Below are 18,337 nucleotides of genomic sequence, written 5' to 3'. Positions count from 1 at the left end.
ATTGCTATCTTGATTGTCCTGCTCAAACAGTCCTTCTAAGTTCTCTCCAAACTAGACCCCAAATATCCTAATAAATGTTACTGTCCACTTTCCAATCCAATCCAATCCTATCCAATCACATATAATGTCTCAATGAAAAGTTGGAATGTAAGAAAATCCCTTCTTAGGAGGATTCTCCCAGAAACTGGAATCAGAAAGGGAAAAATGGTGAAGCTGTATCACAGCTATGAGAAGCATAGGATAAAAAGAGTTAAGCTGGCCATAACCATGCTTCTAACAATCATACACATGTAAAAACTTTCCTAACTTTTCTAAGTCTGAAGCCTCATCTGAAAACATCAAAATCAAGTTTCTAACTCTTATGGTATAAAAATAAATACATCTGAAAAATAGTGAGGATGTTCTTCTAAAGCAACCTTCTGAATCCCATAAGTTGGATCACAATCCCCAGAATTCTCAGCCAGAATAATGGGAATTCTTGGAGTTGTAGTCCAACATCTGGGCAATATCAGATAGACAAAGTCACAGCTATATGTCATTTGTCTTCCCCTACAACATATTCCACAATTTCAGCTCTGCACTAGAGCTAGAAATGATGAAAGACAGAGATGAAGCAATCATATACACAAATCATAAGAGAGATGGAGATGTCCTCTTCAGGATTCAACTTTGGTATTGCTTTTCAAATAGCAAAACAAAAAGTATTACTTGCCTGAAAAACAACTCCAGTGCCTAAAAATAAAACAACAATCCACATTGACAATCACCCCTGCAAAACAGACATGGCATATCGTACACTTGAGAGCATTATTTCCCTGTAATTTGCAATGAATAGGCAATTCCTCTAAATCTCAGAGTGTTCTTTCTCCATCCCAATGAGCAGCAGTCCTTCAAGGTTACTTACCAATGTGCTTCCCATACATGTGATAATAGAAGGAGACACAGAATCTGGCAGTCATGTTGTACATAGGGCTGATTAACCTAGCTTTGTCATCCTTTACTCGGGGTGCAGAGGCTTCAATGAACATGTAGTACCCTAGAGAGCAGAGAAACCAAGATAAGGAAAGGTAACACATTGCCACAGTTCTTTTCACGCCAACGGGATTGGGAAATCCTGTTTAGAAGTGGTATGAAGAAAAGTAAGGATTCGACTCAGCTCCTTTTGGGGTGCTAAACTGGAATTTTTGGTCTCAGCTTCATCATGATGAAGAGATAGAATTTGGCTACCTATTTATTTATTTGTTTACAGATTTATATCTCCCTTTCCTCCAGGATTCTAGGTGGCTTATGTGGAAAACATCCTTCATTTTATTCCAATAACAGTCATGTGAGTAAGTGGTCCAAATCATCCAGTGAGCTTCTATGGCAGAAGATGGACGTGAACCTGGGCCTCCATATACTAGTTCCATTCTACCACACTCTCTTTGTTCGAATCCTACTATTCTCTCCCACCCCAATTATCTCAATATTTTTTCAGACAGTTCTGGAGATGCCTGATGTTTCTTGGGAGCATGGCTTTGCAACCAGTATGTCAGTTTGTACTAGCCAAGCTTTCATAGAAAGAAAGACTGTCTGCCTACCATAAATCTTGTCCTAAAATGCACACCTATTGGAGAATATAATAAAGTACTGATCATGCCAGAGACCCATTTAGTCCAGTATTCTATGCCACACAAGGGCCAGCCTGTTGCATTTAGAAGTTTCACAAGCAGGGGAGAGAATCACTGTTGCTCTTCAGCAGCTGCTATTTAAGGAAACTTCAAACAAGTAGAAGATATACTCAATATCATGGTCTCCATTAAGAACGGATGGTCCTGTTAGGTTTTTTTTTTTTCAATTTCTCATTTTCCAGGCTTAAATCATTCTTTGTTATTTCCACATCAACAAAATATCAACTTTTAAAAAAAATGAGAATAAAAGCCTAAATACATTTTAATAGATGCATTTTTACTAGCAAATGTTTAATAAGCTTCTTCCAGAATATGCTCATTTTGGGGTGCACTTTCCTTTTTTGGGGATTTTATAAGTTGTGATCTCCCTTCAGAAAAGTGTAAATATTGATGCTTTGCTGTGTTTGGCTTCATTTGGGAAATGCAAATTAAATAGGCAGTTTCTAATTTCTCCTCAGTTCCTATTCTCTGTTCACTCAGCACAGCGGCAAGGGTCTTGTGGAAGCTGATAACAGGAAGACAATTCATTTTAGGCCAACCAAACTTCTCCAGGGTCACTTTGGACCTCTACTATCATGACCCTGCTTCTGATGGTGATCCCCAGTATCTGAATATTCAGGTTCCCCTATAAAATATAACAGACAGGAATGTGGATTGTAATCACCATGAAACTTAGACAGAAATGGGCTCTGGGTATGAGGTAAAGGGATAGGTTGACTAGCCTGAGCTTCAAAAATCAAATTTGCATCATGAATTACATCATCATAACCTCTTCTGAAAAATTGCATGGAAAAACACAAGAATCTGGAGGCTTTGCTGGACTCCTGCTCCAGAAGTCAGCTAGCCATTTTGGAATGTTTAAACTTGTTTCCCCAATTCCCACTTGCTTCTTCCCTCTGTGTATGCATTAATGGAACAAAGACATTTGGCAGCAGCAATTAGCCAGTAACAAAAACTAACGTTCTCCTGATTCCCCTGAACAAAGCTGTGGGAGTTTTAATTGGGTATTTAATGTGAAAAAGAAAATGCAAATTAGCTGCTTGTTCCCCACGTCTAATACAGAGCAGGAGTGTGCGTGTACACATGTGCACGAGTGTGTATACAAAGCTATATTTTATATATTTTATTATATTTATATATTTTATTCTCACATCTTAAGATGAAGTATAATATAGTAAAACAAATTGTTCTTAGAGAAGATTTGACAAAATCTAGAGGCAGCGGTTCTGTCTATCTTCTGCAAATTCTCAGTGCAGTCATGTAAATTAAAATCTGAAGATTTCAGGAAGGAAGAAGGAAAGGGCAAAATGGTGGGTGGTGGGAAGAACTAAGAACTGAACTGAAAGGTTTCAGCCCCAACAAAAGTTGCTAAAATTATTCCGGCTTCCAGCATGGACCCAAGAGACAGAAGTTAGTTGTGTGGTAGATAGACATTTGGAGGAGTAGATTCAAAATAAGTAGAAAGATAGCAGATGGACATTTGCGTGAGACTGATGACAAATACTATTTCATAGTTCCTTATGAAGTGGGGAAGTCTTCCCTCACCTATTACAAGTCTCACCAGAGAGGAGGCAGGATTAGGAAAATGCAGGGGCCTTAACTTTGAATTAGGAAACTGGTAGTGTCATGAGTACTGATGGTGAGCAGGAGGGGGGCCCTATCCAGGGGGGAAAACGCATGCGTAGTACTGAGGAGTTAAGTAGCCATTCAAAGAGACACAGATCAGACCCGCCTTAACTTTTGGGGTTTATCTGTCTGGGTTTTTCCCACGCTTCTTCAGTTTGTTAGGATTTTCTGTCTAATGTAGCAGTAATAAAACACTAGAGACCTATTCCTTGTCTCAGCGTGGTTCCTGACTTAGGACAGGTAGCCTACTCACCTTCTGGTGTCCCACTGAAATCCATGGTGGGGCCTGTGTTGGCGGTGCGCTTTGGATCATGGGTTAGACTGCTTTGACGAATCCAGTCAAAGTTGTCTGTTGTGTCCTGGATATAACCACAGATCTTCTCATCTTCAAAGTGGCAGGTGTTACCTGTAGGCAGGTAAGGTGCCTAATAAGTAGATCATTCCAACATGATCTTGTCTGGTGGAGTATACAGGAGACAAAAAAATAACTTCCTTGTAATAATGATACTTCTGCACTGGGATAATAACACTAATCCATGGAAACATGTTGCATCTCCCATCCACAAACTGCAACAAGTAAGAAGTCACAAAAACTAATCAACAGCCCTGCCTTTTCTTTAGCTTTAAATAAATAGGGGAGAGTGTAAAATCTATACATTGAAAAATGTCCTGCCTGTTTATAGATGACTTAACAAAGCACACTGTGATCATATTTGCGTGATGGATGGATCTAGACAACATGTAGATTTGTTATGATACCTTTTAACATTTCCCCAGTGACTCTCCAAGTACTTCAAAACTCTGCTGCCGGCCATGCAGAAAAACATTCTATTCTGTCTGCACCCACATGGAATAAAAAAGCAAGGATAAGCGTACAGGCCTTGCTGCCAGCATCCTCACGTGTTTGGCTCCTCTGTAAATCTTCCACAGTGAATCTATAAATGCACTAATTATAGATGCAAGGATGATCATATAGGCACATTTATTCACTAACTTGTCTTCAACAGCTTTGGCTCCCTATAGCAAAGAACACGAAAATGTCCTTACTCACACTCCAGCCTTTTAGCACCTCAGATTATGGGAAAGCACGCAAACCTATGTTGGAGTCCAGCTCCTCAATGTTTTGTGTTACATAATCCAGTTATGAATATTCATTGACCACTTGCTGTTTACGAATGGAATGAATTATAATCATAGGAGGGATGCAAAAGGGCTGGGTAACCATACACAAAACTGGGGGAAAGAAGAGATGCTGAGCAAAATGCAAAAGAAAAATTAGATAAAGCTGTGATCAGATTTGGCATAATCTCAAACTCCATAAATTTGAAGAAGGAAATCAGTATGTGAAGTAAAGCTGAAAGGAACAGAGGAGGGTCTTTTTATCTTTTGCTGTAGTGCCCCAAGCAACTATTTTTGTCCTGTTATTTTAAGTTTCTTGTTCTCCTATTTTATAGTCTATTAATTTGTAAATTTATCAAATCAAATCTTTATTACAGTCAAAGACCAGCATAAGGAGGATGGGGTACAATCTGTTAAAAGCATAGAAAATACATTAAAATCTAAAGAATAATATAAAAGGGTATGTATGTATGTCACAAAAGTCTAAAAGGAAAGGAAAAAAAGACCTAAAAGGAGGAATAGGAACATTAGATGGGTGTAGGGGAGCATAAAGGTTAGCATGTCATCACACTCTAGTGTGATGAGTTGGACGTTCATTAAAACTAGTTTATGGCACCTGTCATCATCTGATGGATTTTAAGCGCTGCTGCGCAGAACCTGGCAACATTGTATGTTGTAGCAGGGTTGGTATCTGACAGCAGCAGGGAAGTGTCAAATTGTCCTGATCACCCTGGGTATTTATACAGTAATGGTAAGATGAGGCTAGTGAGAATGTCATTATAATTCAGGCACCGGAGAAGCACATGCGCTGTTGTTTCTATGTGGCCAGAGTCACAGGGGCATTGTTTCTCCAGGTAAGGAATCTTCCTGTATCGGCCTTCAAGGACAGCTGAGGGGAGGGCGTGACAACACACCAGGGTAAAGGCCCTCCGATAGTTGGGTACCTTGAGTTTAGTTAAGTATGTCATAGGGGAGGCAGGATACCTGTTGGGGACCTGGCTAAATCCAACTGGCACTGCATCTGCTACATGCTGTTTAACGAGTCCTTGGCCTGATCATATCCCATGCTGAGTAGAAGCCCTGGAGACAAGCCCAGGGATAAGATTTTAGTTGCCACTGCCTGTTTCCATGTGGACTGAAAATCATCCCTCAAAGTTAATGGGGCAAGGCCAAGGAGAAAAAGGGATAATCTAAGCCAATAGTTGAGTATGACACCCACACCCTAGCCTCCGCTTTCATGTCTCTAGTCTCAGGGTGGCATCAGAGACACATTTTGGGACTTGAAAGGCCAATCTTAGAAATTTGGATTGCACAAGTTCTAATGGTACAAAACTGGAGAAGGGGCCAAGCTGGGCACCATAAAGGAATTGTGTTGTTGGCTTGGCTTTGAATCATTTGAGTGCTGCAGGTAGTAAATTTAGCATTTTATTTTACTGATGATTCTGAACTCTGTTGGGAGGACAATTTATGGGTATTTGCACAACCACATTTAGCATACCAGCTACAGTCAGTATGATTTCACAATAATCACCTATGCTATTTTTATATCACACATACTATTACAACGTACTTTATGGAGGGTTATTCTTGAAGACAACCCAGAATTTTAAATGTTATGAAGTGTGACAAGTTAGCTGTTAATTGATGTAATAATGCCAGTAATTTTTTAAAAAAACCCTATATTGCTGGCCAATTGTATTCAAGGTCTTATCTATCTAAGGGACTTCCTATCTTGTTATGAACCTGCCACATTATTAAAGTCTACAGAAGAAGGGGGAGTCTTGCTTTTCTGGGAAACCAGAAAGAGTTTTTTCTGATGACCTCCTCAAAAATGCACCTTTGGAGCTGTGATTAGTTCCTACTGTCTCTGACTCCAGAAAGTGTGTCTTTTAAAGTATTTTTTCAGTATTTTCCTTAAAAAAAAAGCTTTAATGTTATATGATATTATTCTTTTCTGAATTCTCAGGCAATAGTTCCATAATTCTCAGGAAGTTGGTACAAAAATACTTCGAAGAAATAAACCAAATGGCCTAAAGTGTCATAATCTGAAAGGGGCAATAATGGTTTGCAAATTTCTTTACATACATTCCACCCCATCAATCCAGGACTGGATGAAAATCTAACTTTATAATAAAAATAAAGTAATGGAGAGGGATGGAACCTGATCTTATATGGATAAAGAAAGATAATACAGTAAGAGGACAGCCTTGAATGAAAGGATCAGAGCCTTGGGGGGAAAAATGTACAAAGCAAAACAAACAGATACAAAGTCTTTAAAAATACCAGGAGTATTTTTCTCCTGGTCTCAAGTAGTCTAATACTCACTGGTGTTTGTAACCTATGAAAGGAGCGGGGGGGGGTAAGAGGCAGAATCTATTTAAATTGAAGAAGATGGGAAGCTTTGGGGAGAATAGCTTCTATGCACACCAAATCTTCCTGCATTAGATTGTGTGTCTGTGAATGTCTTTGAGTGTCAAGGCCTTTTTTGAATACTGAGCAGCTGTGTACACCATTGTTCCTTTCCTCTTTCTCAGTCTGTTTTTGGCCTCCTTCATTTCAACCTTTGCACAGATTCCACATATGTTTCTCTAAACTTAGAATGGGGCTTAGTTTTAAACTAAATTTTATAATGTGTATGCAATGCATGCTCATTCAGCTTTGCTGTGGGCTGGATGTGAAGGACCAACTTACAGCAATTTCTTGATTAGAACTGAAGGGCAGTCCCTGGTGAAGCTCTGCTTAGCACTTGTGCTAGGAAGACCTCATGAAAACTCAGCTGGCTGGCAAACTCCTGCCAGTGAAGTGAACACAGCAGCCAAAGGGAGCTTGGCTGGCCACTTAACTGCTAATTAACCCTGACTAAGTGCTCTCTACACAGTCCATTCATTTCTAATTAGCATCCTAATCCAAATTAGCCACAGTTTATAATGCTGAGTGCTGGGGACTGCCCAGCATCTGGAACTGAAGAAGCAGCAGAACATGCACACAGGAGATCTGAGACTAGGAAATCACAAAAACAATCTGTGTCTTATTTGATCTGTTTTAGGTCCAGGTCTGAGAGGCAGAGACAGAAGTGAGCTGTTTAACAGCTCTACCAAGGCATTATTGGAGTGAGGATGATTGAACTCCAATTGCAGCAATAAGGATGAAGGCATGGAATGGCTTTAAAGACTGTGAGGGAGACCTGGTCATTTCAGCCATTCCGATTCATAATTTCAGCTGTAGGTTACTGCATTGATTTTAAATCTCTAAGAGGATAAACTACAGTCCCAGCTCCTACAAGAAACTATGCCATTAGAGGTTGCTTTTTTTTGAACATCATCAGATCAAAGCACCCTTCCTCATTCCCAGTGCCTTCAGCATTGTCACCAAGTAGAAAGCTTGTCTGTTTGGAGAAGCTAAGCAGGATCAAGTCTTTCAGTATTTCCGTGAGGTTTCCCCAGAAAATCCCAGGGCTGTAGGCTAGACTGGGAAGTTGAAAAAATATTCCAGAAGAAATGAATGGCAAAATGCTTCAGTACTTTTGCCAAGAAAAATCTCACCAGGAGGTGTGCTCAACTTGAGGGAGACTTTAATTTGCATTTTCCACTTTAATTTCACTGATTTCAATTCTAAGCTCAATTTATTGTCAAGGCTAATTAAAACTAATATAAAGCTTTGACTTAAATCTGCACAGAAGGAAAAGTAAAGACACAGCAGTGAAATGGAACTAAATTTGAGTATCTTTATTAAGTAATAAACTATGTTATCAACAGAGCATCTTAGATACTGCCTGACCAGCATTCACTCCCACCATGCAAGCATTAGTCTGCCATGAACGGGACAAATAGTGTTCTCTGTGTGGCCAGGAATAGAGGACACCCCACTGTTGGCCTTTCCTGTCTGCTTTAGAACCCAACAATTTCTGGGATTTAATCTTTGCTTTTTTACTATCAGGGAGGAGGAGAAGCAGAAGCTTCCATTCAGACCCACAACAGTTCTGCTAAATAATTTATTATCAGTGCCACAACTGAAAATTCCCATTGTCTGTTGGCGGTTTAGGTGAGCACAGACACTTTCCAATACAGTGGGGTCTTTTAACTGATTATTTGTACACTTTTCCTTTTCCTTCATTCTGGCTTCAGGCTAGAGTCTGCTTTTCTGGAAACTCTGCTTTATAGCAAATGGTCTGGAATTAGTTCAACTGCAAGCTCATTAACAAAGAATGAGTTATGTGTTATAAAAGAATATAACACATAAAAGAATATAAAAGGCTCAGACCACAAATCTATCTACGGTTTGAATATTTTTCCTAGGTGGGCCCACCAGACATGCAACAGCATTTTCTTCTCATTCTCTCCAATTATTGACATTTAAAACCATAATGCAGCCAGTACGGTTGAAGTAAAATATACAATATCTATTTAAAAACTCACAGGTATAGCTAATCAAAAGTTTAAGGAAGCAATAGAAAGAGGAGGATGTAATCAGAAGAACTAGAATTTGATCAAGGTATTAGTCCTGCAATTTTAAACCCATTTGCAAGTTTTTTTAAAAAAAAAAAAGAGGGGGGAAAGATTCTCAGAACTTTAATGACCCAAAACTACCAAGGAGCCAGTTAAATCAGGAATGGAGGTAAACACTCAGAATTAAATGTAGTTCTGCTGTGATCACCCTAATTCCCATATCATCACAAAGCATCTGGAAAGTAATACTCCCTCAACTAGCTTCCACAACTTATTTGGTTAGATGATATTGTTAAATCCAGTGTCTAGCACTACATGGCATGCAAGCCCTAATAATGCAGGAAAATCTTATTAACCAAAGAGAAAGCAGATGATGAAATAATTGTATTATATTATTTGCAAGTCTGTAAATTAATCAGCATTATGTGTCCCTAAAATCTCTGCCTTTCACTCTGGTCCATGGAAATTCCCAACTGAGGTTTACTTTGACAGCCATGTGTGATGGTCTTTCCACCCTTATAAATCACCTGCTCAATCTCTCTCCCACAACTTCTTATAAACAGCAATTGGATAATTTAGTATACAGGAGTAAATTGAGATAATCTGCAAAATTTCCACCTCCAGTTGAGAGCATCAAGAGTTGGGTTTGGACCAACTACTAGGGCTTGACCACAAATTACTTTCTATTCATCATGAACCTGATGTATATTGTTTTTAAACAGATATGGTGGCAAGACATCTCGTCAAAATACCAGGAAAACCAGTGACAGATCCAAAGATGGTTGCTTTCACATAGTACTTTCTTCTTCTTTCAAGCAACTGTCCAATGGATATCTCCCTGAATGTTATAACTCCAGAGGGACAGGCCATGGGTCCTGTCAGCCCCACTATGTAGACCAGACCAAGAAATCAACTCCATAGGAAGACCAAAACTACTTTTATTAAGATTGGCTCTAATAATAGAATCTTGCAAGTCTGATTGTGCTCTACCTCCTCCCCCTCCTATATTCATGTGAACTAGGTAGGTGTCTGTCTTTGTCAAGATCAGCTTCTTTACTCTCTCCAGGTCCTAATGTCTAGTGGGAGCAATCCCCATGCACTGAAAGGGAAAGCAGCTTATGCACATGTGTGGAACTCTTGAACTGAGGAATGACCAAACAGATATCTATCCCTTATCCACTCTTCAATTTCTTCCCTCAGATTTGCATTCTCCTGAGGTTGGTCTTCTAAATCATGGTAATGGTTTGGGGAGAAAGATATGAATCTACTTTTTGATAAATCAGAATGATAAGAAGAGTTATGGTGTTTGACTACAGGGCATAAATTGCTGGAGAGCTGGAATGTTTTTTTACACATTAATTGTATTGTATCCTGTAGCTGGCTGGTGGGCTAGAGGCTGAAAATCTACCTTCTTCTTAGGAAATTTGCTTAATTTATTTTAAACAGTGTCAACACCTGAAATGAAAATGAACAAAAAGCCACTAAATTTTGAATATTGTTTATTTGCATCATTACTGCTGTTATAATCTCTTAATAGTATTATTATTAGCATTCCATTTTAATGGGCAAATATATCTCAGGGGCCCTTAACAACAGCAGTGTCTGCAGCAAACCATGATGATGCCAAAATGACAACACACGCAGAGTGAGGTCATCATGTCAGTGCTACCATTGATACTTGGGTCCTGACATCTGAGTCAACTACTTAAGTCACAGCATTTGCATGATGAGGTCATCTGCATGTTTCATCATTTTGTCACAGTATACCAAACTATGATGCAGAAGGAATAGCTTTATAATCAGTGCCAAGCAGGTCCTTCAAAAACTTGAGCTCTTCAGGATACAAATGTAACAAAGAGTCCTTTAAGAGGAACATTTCACTTTGGGGAAAAAAACAAAAACCATCCAAACAAAAAGTCCTGACAGTTTTATAAGCTTAGAGGGATTGAAATGTGTGAATGGATGGGCCTTTGCCAAGTCAATTAAGAAAAGAAAGGGTTTTAAAAGGACAAGACAAAGGCACATACAGACGAAATGTTTGCCATAATGGAAGACAGCTTAGGTATACATTTTCAGTGAAGGTGGTTTTTAGAAAGATATGGTGGAAATGAACAGATGGAAGGAGGGAAGAAAATGCTTCTAATGTTTCAAGGTGGAATCATTTCTCTGTACTATGTCTCACAGAACCCACAGAAGCATTATGCTAATTTTTTTAAATCATTTCCCAAAAGGGATTCAGTACAAGAGTCAACCATACTAATGAGAAATGCAGGGAACTGAGAAACTGAAGTGTGTTGAAAGGGAAAAGTCTTTCAGTTTGATGCAGGCCACTCTGTGGTAGTAGAGTTCAAGGCTTGGGTTCAAATCTTGGCACAAACTACCTTCTTTTGTTTATTTAAGAGAATTTGGTGGATTTTTTAGATGTCACTAAAGACACTTGGGTAGCCAAGAATATGATCTGCTTAGTTGGGTATGTGGATGGATGGATGGATGGATGGATATTTGCTTTTATTTTGATAATAAAATTAATTGGCCGGTCCCAATCGGTGGTGATAGGGAGTGAGAGATCCGACCCTTGACCCCTCCTTTGTGGGGTGCCACAGGGTTCGGTTCTCTCTCCTCTCCTATTCAACATCTACATAAAACCACTGGGTGAGATCATCCGTCACCATGGGGTGAGGTATCACCAGTATGCTGACGATACTCAATTGTATATCTCCATCCGAGGTGAGGTAAGTGCTGTAGCTGCCCTTTCCAGGTGCCTGGGGGCTGTAGGGGCCTGGATGGGGAACAACAAGCTTTGGCTGAACCCTGGTAAGACGGAGTGGCTGTGGGTTAAGAGCTCTTCCGTATCTGGGACTTTGTCATCTTTGGTTCTGGGTGGGGTTGCACTGCCCCAGACAAACCCGGTGTGTAACTTGGGGGTCCTCGTGGACTCACGACTCCTGCTCAAAGAGCAGGTGGCAGCCGTGGCCAGAAGGGCCTTTGCAAAGCTTTGTGTTGTGCACCAGTTACGCCCTTTCCTGGATCGGGAGGCCCTTCGAACAGTCACTCATGCCCTTGTTATCTCTGCTACACGAGCTGCATTAGATACCAGTTTGCTTCTGGGTCCAATTCAAGGTGTTGGTTATCACCTATAAAGCCCTACATGGCATGGGACTGGGTTACCTAAGGGACTGCCTCTTCCCCGTTTCATCAGCCCGTCCCACTCGATCGTGCAGAGAGGGCATGCTATGGACCCTGTTGATAAGCAAATTCCATCTGGCGGGGTCCAGGAGGCGGGCCTTCTCTGCAGTAGCGCCCGCCCTCTGGAACATCTTGACCCCGGAGGTGAGATTAGCCCCATTGCTCCTAGCCTTCTGGAGGAAGTTGAAGACCTGGCTCTGCCACTGGGCTTGGGGCAGGGAGGAGAACAGTCATACTTGGGGCTGGCTAGTACCTTGAAGCGCCCCTCTTATACAACAACTGAATGAGACCATAGCCGTCTGGATTTTATTATATTTGGTAGCTCTGCAAAATTGTTTTATAATGTGTTTTATATTGAAATTTTATTGTGTATTTATTGTTTTATATTGTAAACTGCCCAGAGTTCCTCCGCTCGGAGATGGGCGGTGACAAATTTGACAAATAAATAAATAAAATAAATAAGTATTTTATAACATTTTAAAGAAGAGGAACCCTCAGCAAAACAGAAGTATGCATTTTTTAAAACCATTTATATATAAAATAACTTTTTATACATAGAATAATATTCAAAGTCAACACTCCATAACAGGGGCAATTTCATATTCCCCATTCTTTATCTAGCCTGGTTTCTACTTGTCTAAATCATAAAGAGTTAACATTATTTGTAGAGTACAGTTCTACAGCCAAACTCAACAGTTTCCCAAACTGTCCCAAATAATTGTTTTCCATTAGAATCACCCTGTTCGTTCAAAGCACTAGGGACATGGCATTTTGAAGATAATGAGAGCTTATAGTTCAAGGCAAATCAATACATACATTATAGATAGAGTGAGATTCTAGCATTAAGTACTAGGGCAAATGTTGGCTTTCCTGGATCATAGGTAGACCTGTAAATAACTACGCATCTACAACAGCAGCAATACCATCAACACCAACAACTTTCTTTTCCTTCTGGGATTCAATCTGGGATTTTTTGCATGCAAACCATGAACTCTACAATGGAAACAAGGTCCTCGCTCATGGAAGAAGACAAACCTAACCAGGATATTGTGACACTGACCCTTCTGTTCCTATTGATCTTTATGTAGCTGTACATTTATTTCCAAGTAAGTACACTAAAGCCTGCAGCTTTCATTGGCATTGTCTTTGTGTTCTGAGCCAGAGCCTTGGATCAAATTCAGATAATTCTGCGTGGCATCCTCCTCTTAGATTAACTACATTCATATACACTGGCACAACTCCTAAACAGAGAGGGTACAAATAAATGCTTTGTTTGCACAAGATCCCAAGCAGCTGCAGTTGAAAGAATTCAGCAGCAGGTGATAGAATTCTGGAGATGTGTTGCCAGTATGATTAGACAACAGTGGACTTGATGGATGATGAGTGTAATCTGAGAAAACATAAAGCTACCATTATCTGGGCTGTAACAGTCTCAACAACCATTAGATGGCAGCAAGGGACACAGAAAACTTTGACTCTTTGTTGCCATCTCATGGTCATCTGGCAGTTCCTTATGATCAAATAGTGTTTCCTGGGTCTTCACTACTTTCCTGTTACTCTTTGTTTAAAGATGCTAATCTTACCTCTAAGCCTTAAACAGCTTGGGCACTGCATACATCATAGATCGCATCTTCCTTTATGTCCAGTTGTATTCTCTTGATCAACTGATCCTTTGCTAGTAAACACTTCATTTATTAGACAAAATTAGAGGCATTCCTACCTGAACAAAATTCCTTGGAAATATAAAGCATATAAAAGTGGTATTAATCCAGAAAACAAATAGTGGCTTGGTATAAGTGAAGATTATTCTAGGTGTTTTAAATTTATTTTACTACATGTGGTAGGCAAGGATTTGCAGTATATTTCATTTTCAAAGTATGTTTTTCATTATTAAGATTCCACCTCAATTTTAAGAAGCAGGATACATAAAAAGACAGAGAAAGCACGGGGGAATAATCACTTACCTACTGGGTTGGGGTAGCTGATTGCTGAGAAAGAAAACATAAATAGGTGTTTTTTTTTTTTAACAAAAAATACTTTTAGGTTTATATTGACACATTTAAAGATGCAACAGAAAAAAACAAATGCCTGGATTCTTTCCAGAAAGTCTGATCAAGTACCCATATCCTTTTGTTCCTGGGCAGATTCAAAATTGGGATTGAATGCAGAGACCTATAATTTAAATCTTTAAAATCGCCCAAACAGAGATTGGCCACAAGAAATTCTGTTCTTTCTCAGAAATGAGAAAAGTATTTTAAATTTATTATATTTATGTATTTATTTATTTTTCATTCATCCATCCATTCACCAAACAACTCTGGGTGGTTTACATAGGATTAAAAACATCAAAGAATTCCATTCATTCCTGGAAGCCAATATTTGGGAAAAGTTGTATCTTCTGTGATATCATTACACTAAATCTTATATGAAAAGAAGTTGGGGAGAGGATTAAATTTGTGATACAGCTTCCTGTAGGAGAAAGTTCCATGACTAATAGCAAATTTGAATACTTAAAGAATTTGATGCCCTTTGTCTTCCCACTAAAGTGCTATATAGTAGACTTGCATACAAACATGTGCTCACAAACTGTTCAGGACCTTGTATGTTTCTAAGTAGAATACAGTTAACTAAGCTGCTATTTGGTCATTGAACTATGTACTGTTTATGCATTTTCCACTGAAAAATGATTCATGAATACAAATGACCACATAACCTGGGAGTAAATTGATGACACATGTTGCACACTAACTGTTGTGGTGATGGTAGTCTAACACTGAGACCAATTTATATGGAAAATATAACTTAAAAATTAGAGCTTCAAGCTCTAATCAAGAAATCAACTTGATCTCCCCTGGATGTGTTGGGATATAACTCTTACAATTCCCCACCAGGAAATTTTGAGATTTGTAGTTTAATATATATGGGAAGGACCAAGCTGGAAAAGGCAGCTCTGAATGAAGCAGGCAGACTAAGATTTTGTCAAGAGAAATACACATCCTTCAGCTAATACCTTTGGAGCTTCAAAAACTGCCAAGTAATGGAGAGAAAGAGACACTCACGTTCTATATAGTGGATGAGGCGAGTAGCCATGTCCCCCATCCCAAACCGGGTTATGGGTGTCAGGCGAACTTCATAGCTTTGAGGCACCTTCAAGTCAGTCAGGAGGTATTCCTGTAACATGCCCTTTTCCATCTTCCTCACAGAAATGGATTTAGGGGGAAAGTCCCTGTGATTCAGCTGTGATTCAGAGATATAAGGCAGGACTGAGTTAGACAGAGTAGACAGTTCTGGAATCTGAAGACTGAAGGACTTTTTATGAGCTTTGTATTGCAACTGTCCCTTCTCTTCTTGTCAATTAGGAATTATACATAGTAAAAGCTGCTGGTACTTGGCACATTCCTGCCTGTGCTTGACCTAGTGCTAAGTTCTAAAATATGAAAAAGGATTTTGAGTCCTCAGAATCTCAGAAATCAAAAAATAAAAAATAGCAATTATTTTTAACTTCTCAAATAATAAATATTCAACCTACTAATGGATTTGGGCTATAGTTTCCATGGACTTCCATATGAGAAGTTTGTAACTGATACGGTAAGTACTTTCAGGAAATTACAGAACAGATGTTCTACTTGCCAAGGTGTTACATGCAGACAAGAAGCTGAACTCAATCCTGGTTTGCACAATATTCATGGTTTTTGTCACATGCACACTTTGCATTTATAAATATACATTTCTCAAAACTATGGTGTTTGAAGAAAGTCCGTCTCAAGACAATAGCAATTCCCAGCTTTCCTTGTGCACTTAAATGTATATTTATAAGGACTCATCAGCTTTGGGACAAAAATCTGTGGTCTGTTATTTCCTTCCCTCAACTCTCTCCCTATTTTAATTCAACCTGCAGTTCTGAATTTCTCCTCTCTGAAAGATTTGGAATGAACTGAATTTGCCACACTGGCTTGGTTCACCTGCAGCACTATGCCATGCTTTCTTTTTGTTGTGTTTTGTTGTAGAACCCATAGTGCTCTGATTCACACATGGTGCTAAGCTAGGATTTACGAACACAATGGCTGAGTTTGCCCGTTCTATTAAGTCAAAACCACATGATGTCTTAGCACGATTTGCCAATCAAGCTCCTGTCCTCAATATCGAGGGAGATGCAGTAAACAGAAATGCTTCCATTTATCAATTTTTATTTATTAAGGTGTGATGAAGCTAAAGGATGAAAAAACATCAGAAGCACACAGTGGTGAGGAAGAGTCCCCTTCATTCTTGCTTATGTGTGCACACATACCTATCCTTATATCTGCCTCACTAATCAGATGAGCCATTTCCTACATAGACCAGATGTGTCTTCTTGCTCCCCCAACTTTTAGTTGTACCTGTGTCACATGCAGCATTCCCTTTTAATAGTAAAGACAGTACTGGTCACTTTGGGAATTTTTGGGCCAGCATGCCACAGACACAACCAAAGCCTAACTGTATCCCAAACATGCTTAAACTGTTCTACTCAATCTAGGATCTTTAACCTAGAGACAGCCTTGCAGGTCAACTTACTGTTGCCCACAATCCACTATTTCAGAGGTACATCAGCTCAAGATAACTCAAGATGTGTGGTGTTTAGATTTTTTTGTTTTGCTGCAAAAGGTTAATGTAGCTACCTCTATGTTGCACTTGTTTCAAACTGTCACTTTTAGACATCATGTGGTCGGTTCTCCTGATATAGGATCTTGTGTATACATGTACATGCGTGTATTTAAGTTTTAATAGAAATTAAGAGGTCTCTAACTTGGATTGGACATATAAATAGAGAAGGAAGACAAGATTCTTTCCACTCATCCTGTGTCTTTGATAAACACTGTGCCTTCTCCAAGTTGCTATTTGCCCTGTAGTCTAATAAGCAATTTGGAACTGCATGATCCCAACTGGAGAAATGGTTTGTGTGTTTGAAGTGAAAGGATCAGTGCTCTTTTGTCTATATGCAACAGTCTTATTCTAACATCCTTGCCCCACTCTGCATTACTACTTAAAAACTTCACAAGTAATGCTAATCTTTTACATCAATTCTAGTTTGCAATTCAGCTGTATAGTTCACAGATGGTGCTATTTCTTAAGATGATTAAACTCCAAGCTCCTTGAGTAACTATGTTCTCCTCCATGCATCTTCAAGCAGCTTGCACTCTTGTCTTTCTCTTCAGTTGCTTGCCTCTGCTCTTTTAAATAGAGCTTAAGGAAGTCTCCTTTGATTGCATAACTGTGACTTAGGATAGAAGCTTCTCAGGGACTGAAACCAAATAAGGAAGAATCATCATGCTTCTGGAATCTTGCCAGGGTCCAGTTTTAATGCAAAGGGGATTCACATGGCGTCCCTACAGCTCAGCCTTTCTACCGACAGAAGAACTCTTACCAAGCAAAACACACTCAGGGACAAAAACTTTTATAAACACTCATGTGTCCCTTTACTGTTTCCTGGAAACAACATAAGCTCTCATAAGAAAACCAAGGTGAATTCCAACATCGAAGAAGGAGGGCTATTTTACAATGTTGAACTAAGCGTTTCTGATAGGGAGACAGCTGTCCTAGGTTTGGGGACAACTGTTCCTTTATAGTTGGTACACTCAGCTGTGTGAAGTCCAATTCACAGAGAATTTGTAGACATGGAATGACTTTGGTAATACTGATGGCTCCTCTGTGCTTGCTCTGTTTGCAAATGTTCAGAATAAAAGACTTGTATAATTGCATTTTACTTTTCAGTAATCTTGTAATCTGCAAACTTGATTTTGTAAAACTGTAGTTCATGGTCTTGTAGGGAAGTGAACTGCATGCATGATAGAATCAAATAATTCATCTATATCTAGGCATCTACCCATAGAAGCCACCTGGCCTTTAGATTTTAAAGATCAATCCTTATAGCATTTTCCCATATAACACAAAAAACAGTTTTAAAGTTTTCTTGCATTGTTTGCATGATTATATATGTATATATGAAAACAAATGCAGATGCAAAAAGTAACAGCAGCATTAGAATTAAAATTACATTAAATTACAAATATTACATTAAAATGCTAGCTAATGTAACATAAGTGGAAGCTGTTAACCCCAATTAATGTGGTAGGCTTGTTTTTCAGAAGCCCTTCTTCTTGTCTGGATTCTCTCTCCCAGTCTGCTCCTAACATGTCTTCAAGGAAACTTAATTCAGACTGGATCTCAATACTGCCAAACAAGGTATATTTTAATTTTTGTGGGGAAAAAAACTATATGTCTTTAATGTCCCATGAAAAATATGATAGGAATTAT

General features: G+C 39.1%; 1 protein-coding gene across 2 annotated transcripts in view; it reads right to left on the bottom strand.

Annotated features, from left to right (window-relative positions):
- MDGA1 (MAM domain containing glycosylphosphatidylinositol anchor 1) overlaps positions 1–18,337 on the bottom strand; it is a 278,861-nt gene that overhangs the window by 39,340 nt on the left and 221,184 nt on the right. For both annotated transcript variants that reach the window (XM_063304931.1, XM_063304922.1), the window contains exons 11-14: positions 15,106–15,283; positions 14,011–14,034; positions 3,550–3,702; positions 905–1,036 (exon numbers count right to left, since the gene is read on the bottom strand). In XM_063304931.1, the coding sequence (XP_063161001.1) occupies positions 905–1,036; positions 3,550–3,702; positions 14,011–14,034; positions 15,106–15,283 (487 nt within the window). The remainder of the gene's footprint in view (positions 1–904; positions 1,037–3,549; positions 3,703–14,010; positions 14,035–15,105; positions 15,284–18,337) is intronic.

Source organism: Candoia aspera, chromosome 1 (genome assembly GCF_035149785.1).
Source record: "Candoia aspera isolate rCanAsp1 chromosome 1, rCanAsp1.hap2, whole genome shotgun sequence".
NCBI lineage: Eukaryota > Metazoa > Chordata > Lepidosauria > Squamata > Boidae > Candoia > Candoia aspera.
Note: the sequence above shows the minus strand (reverse complement) of the source record. Positions and strands in the feature narration are given on the sequence as shown.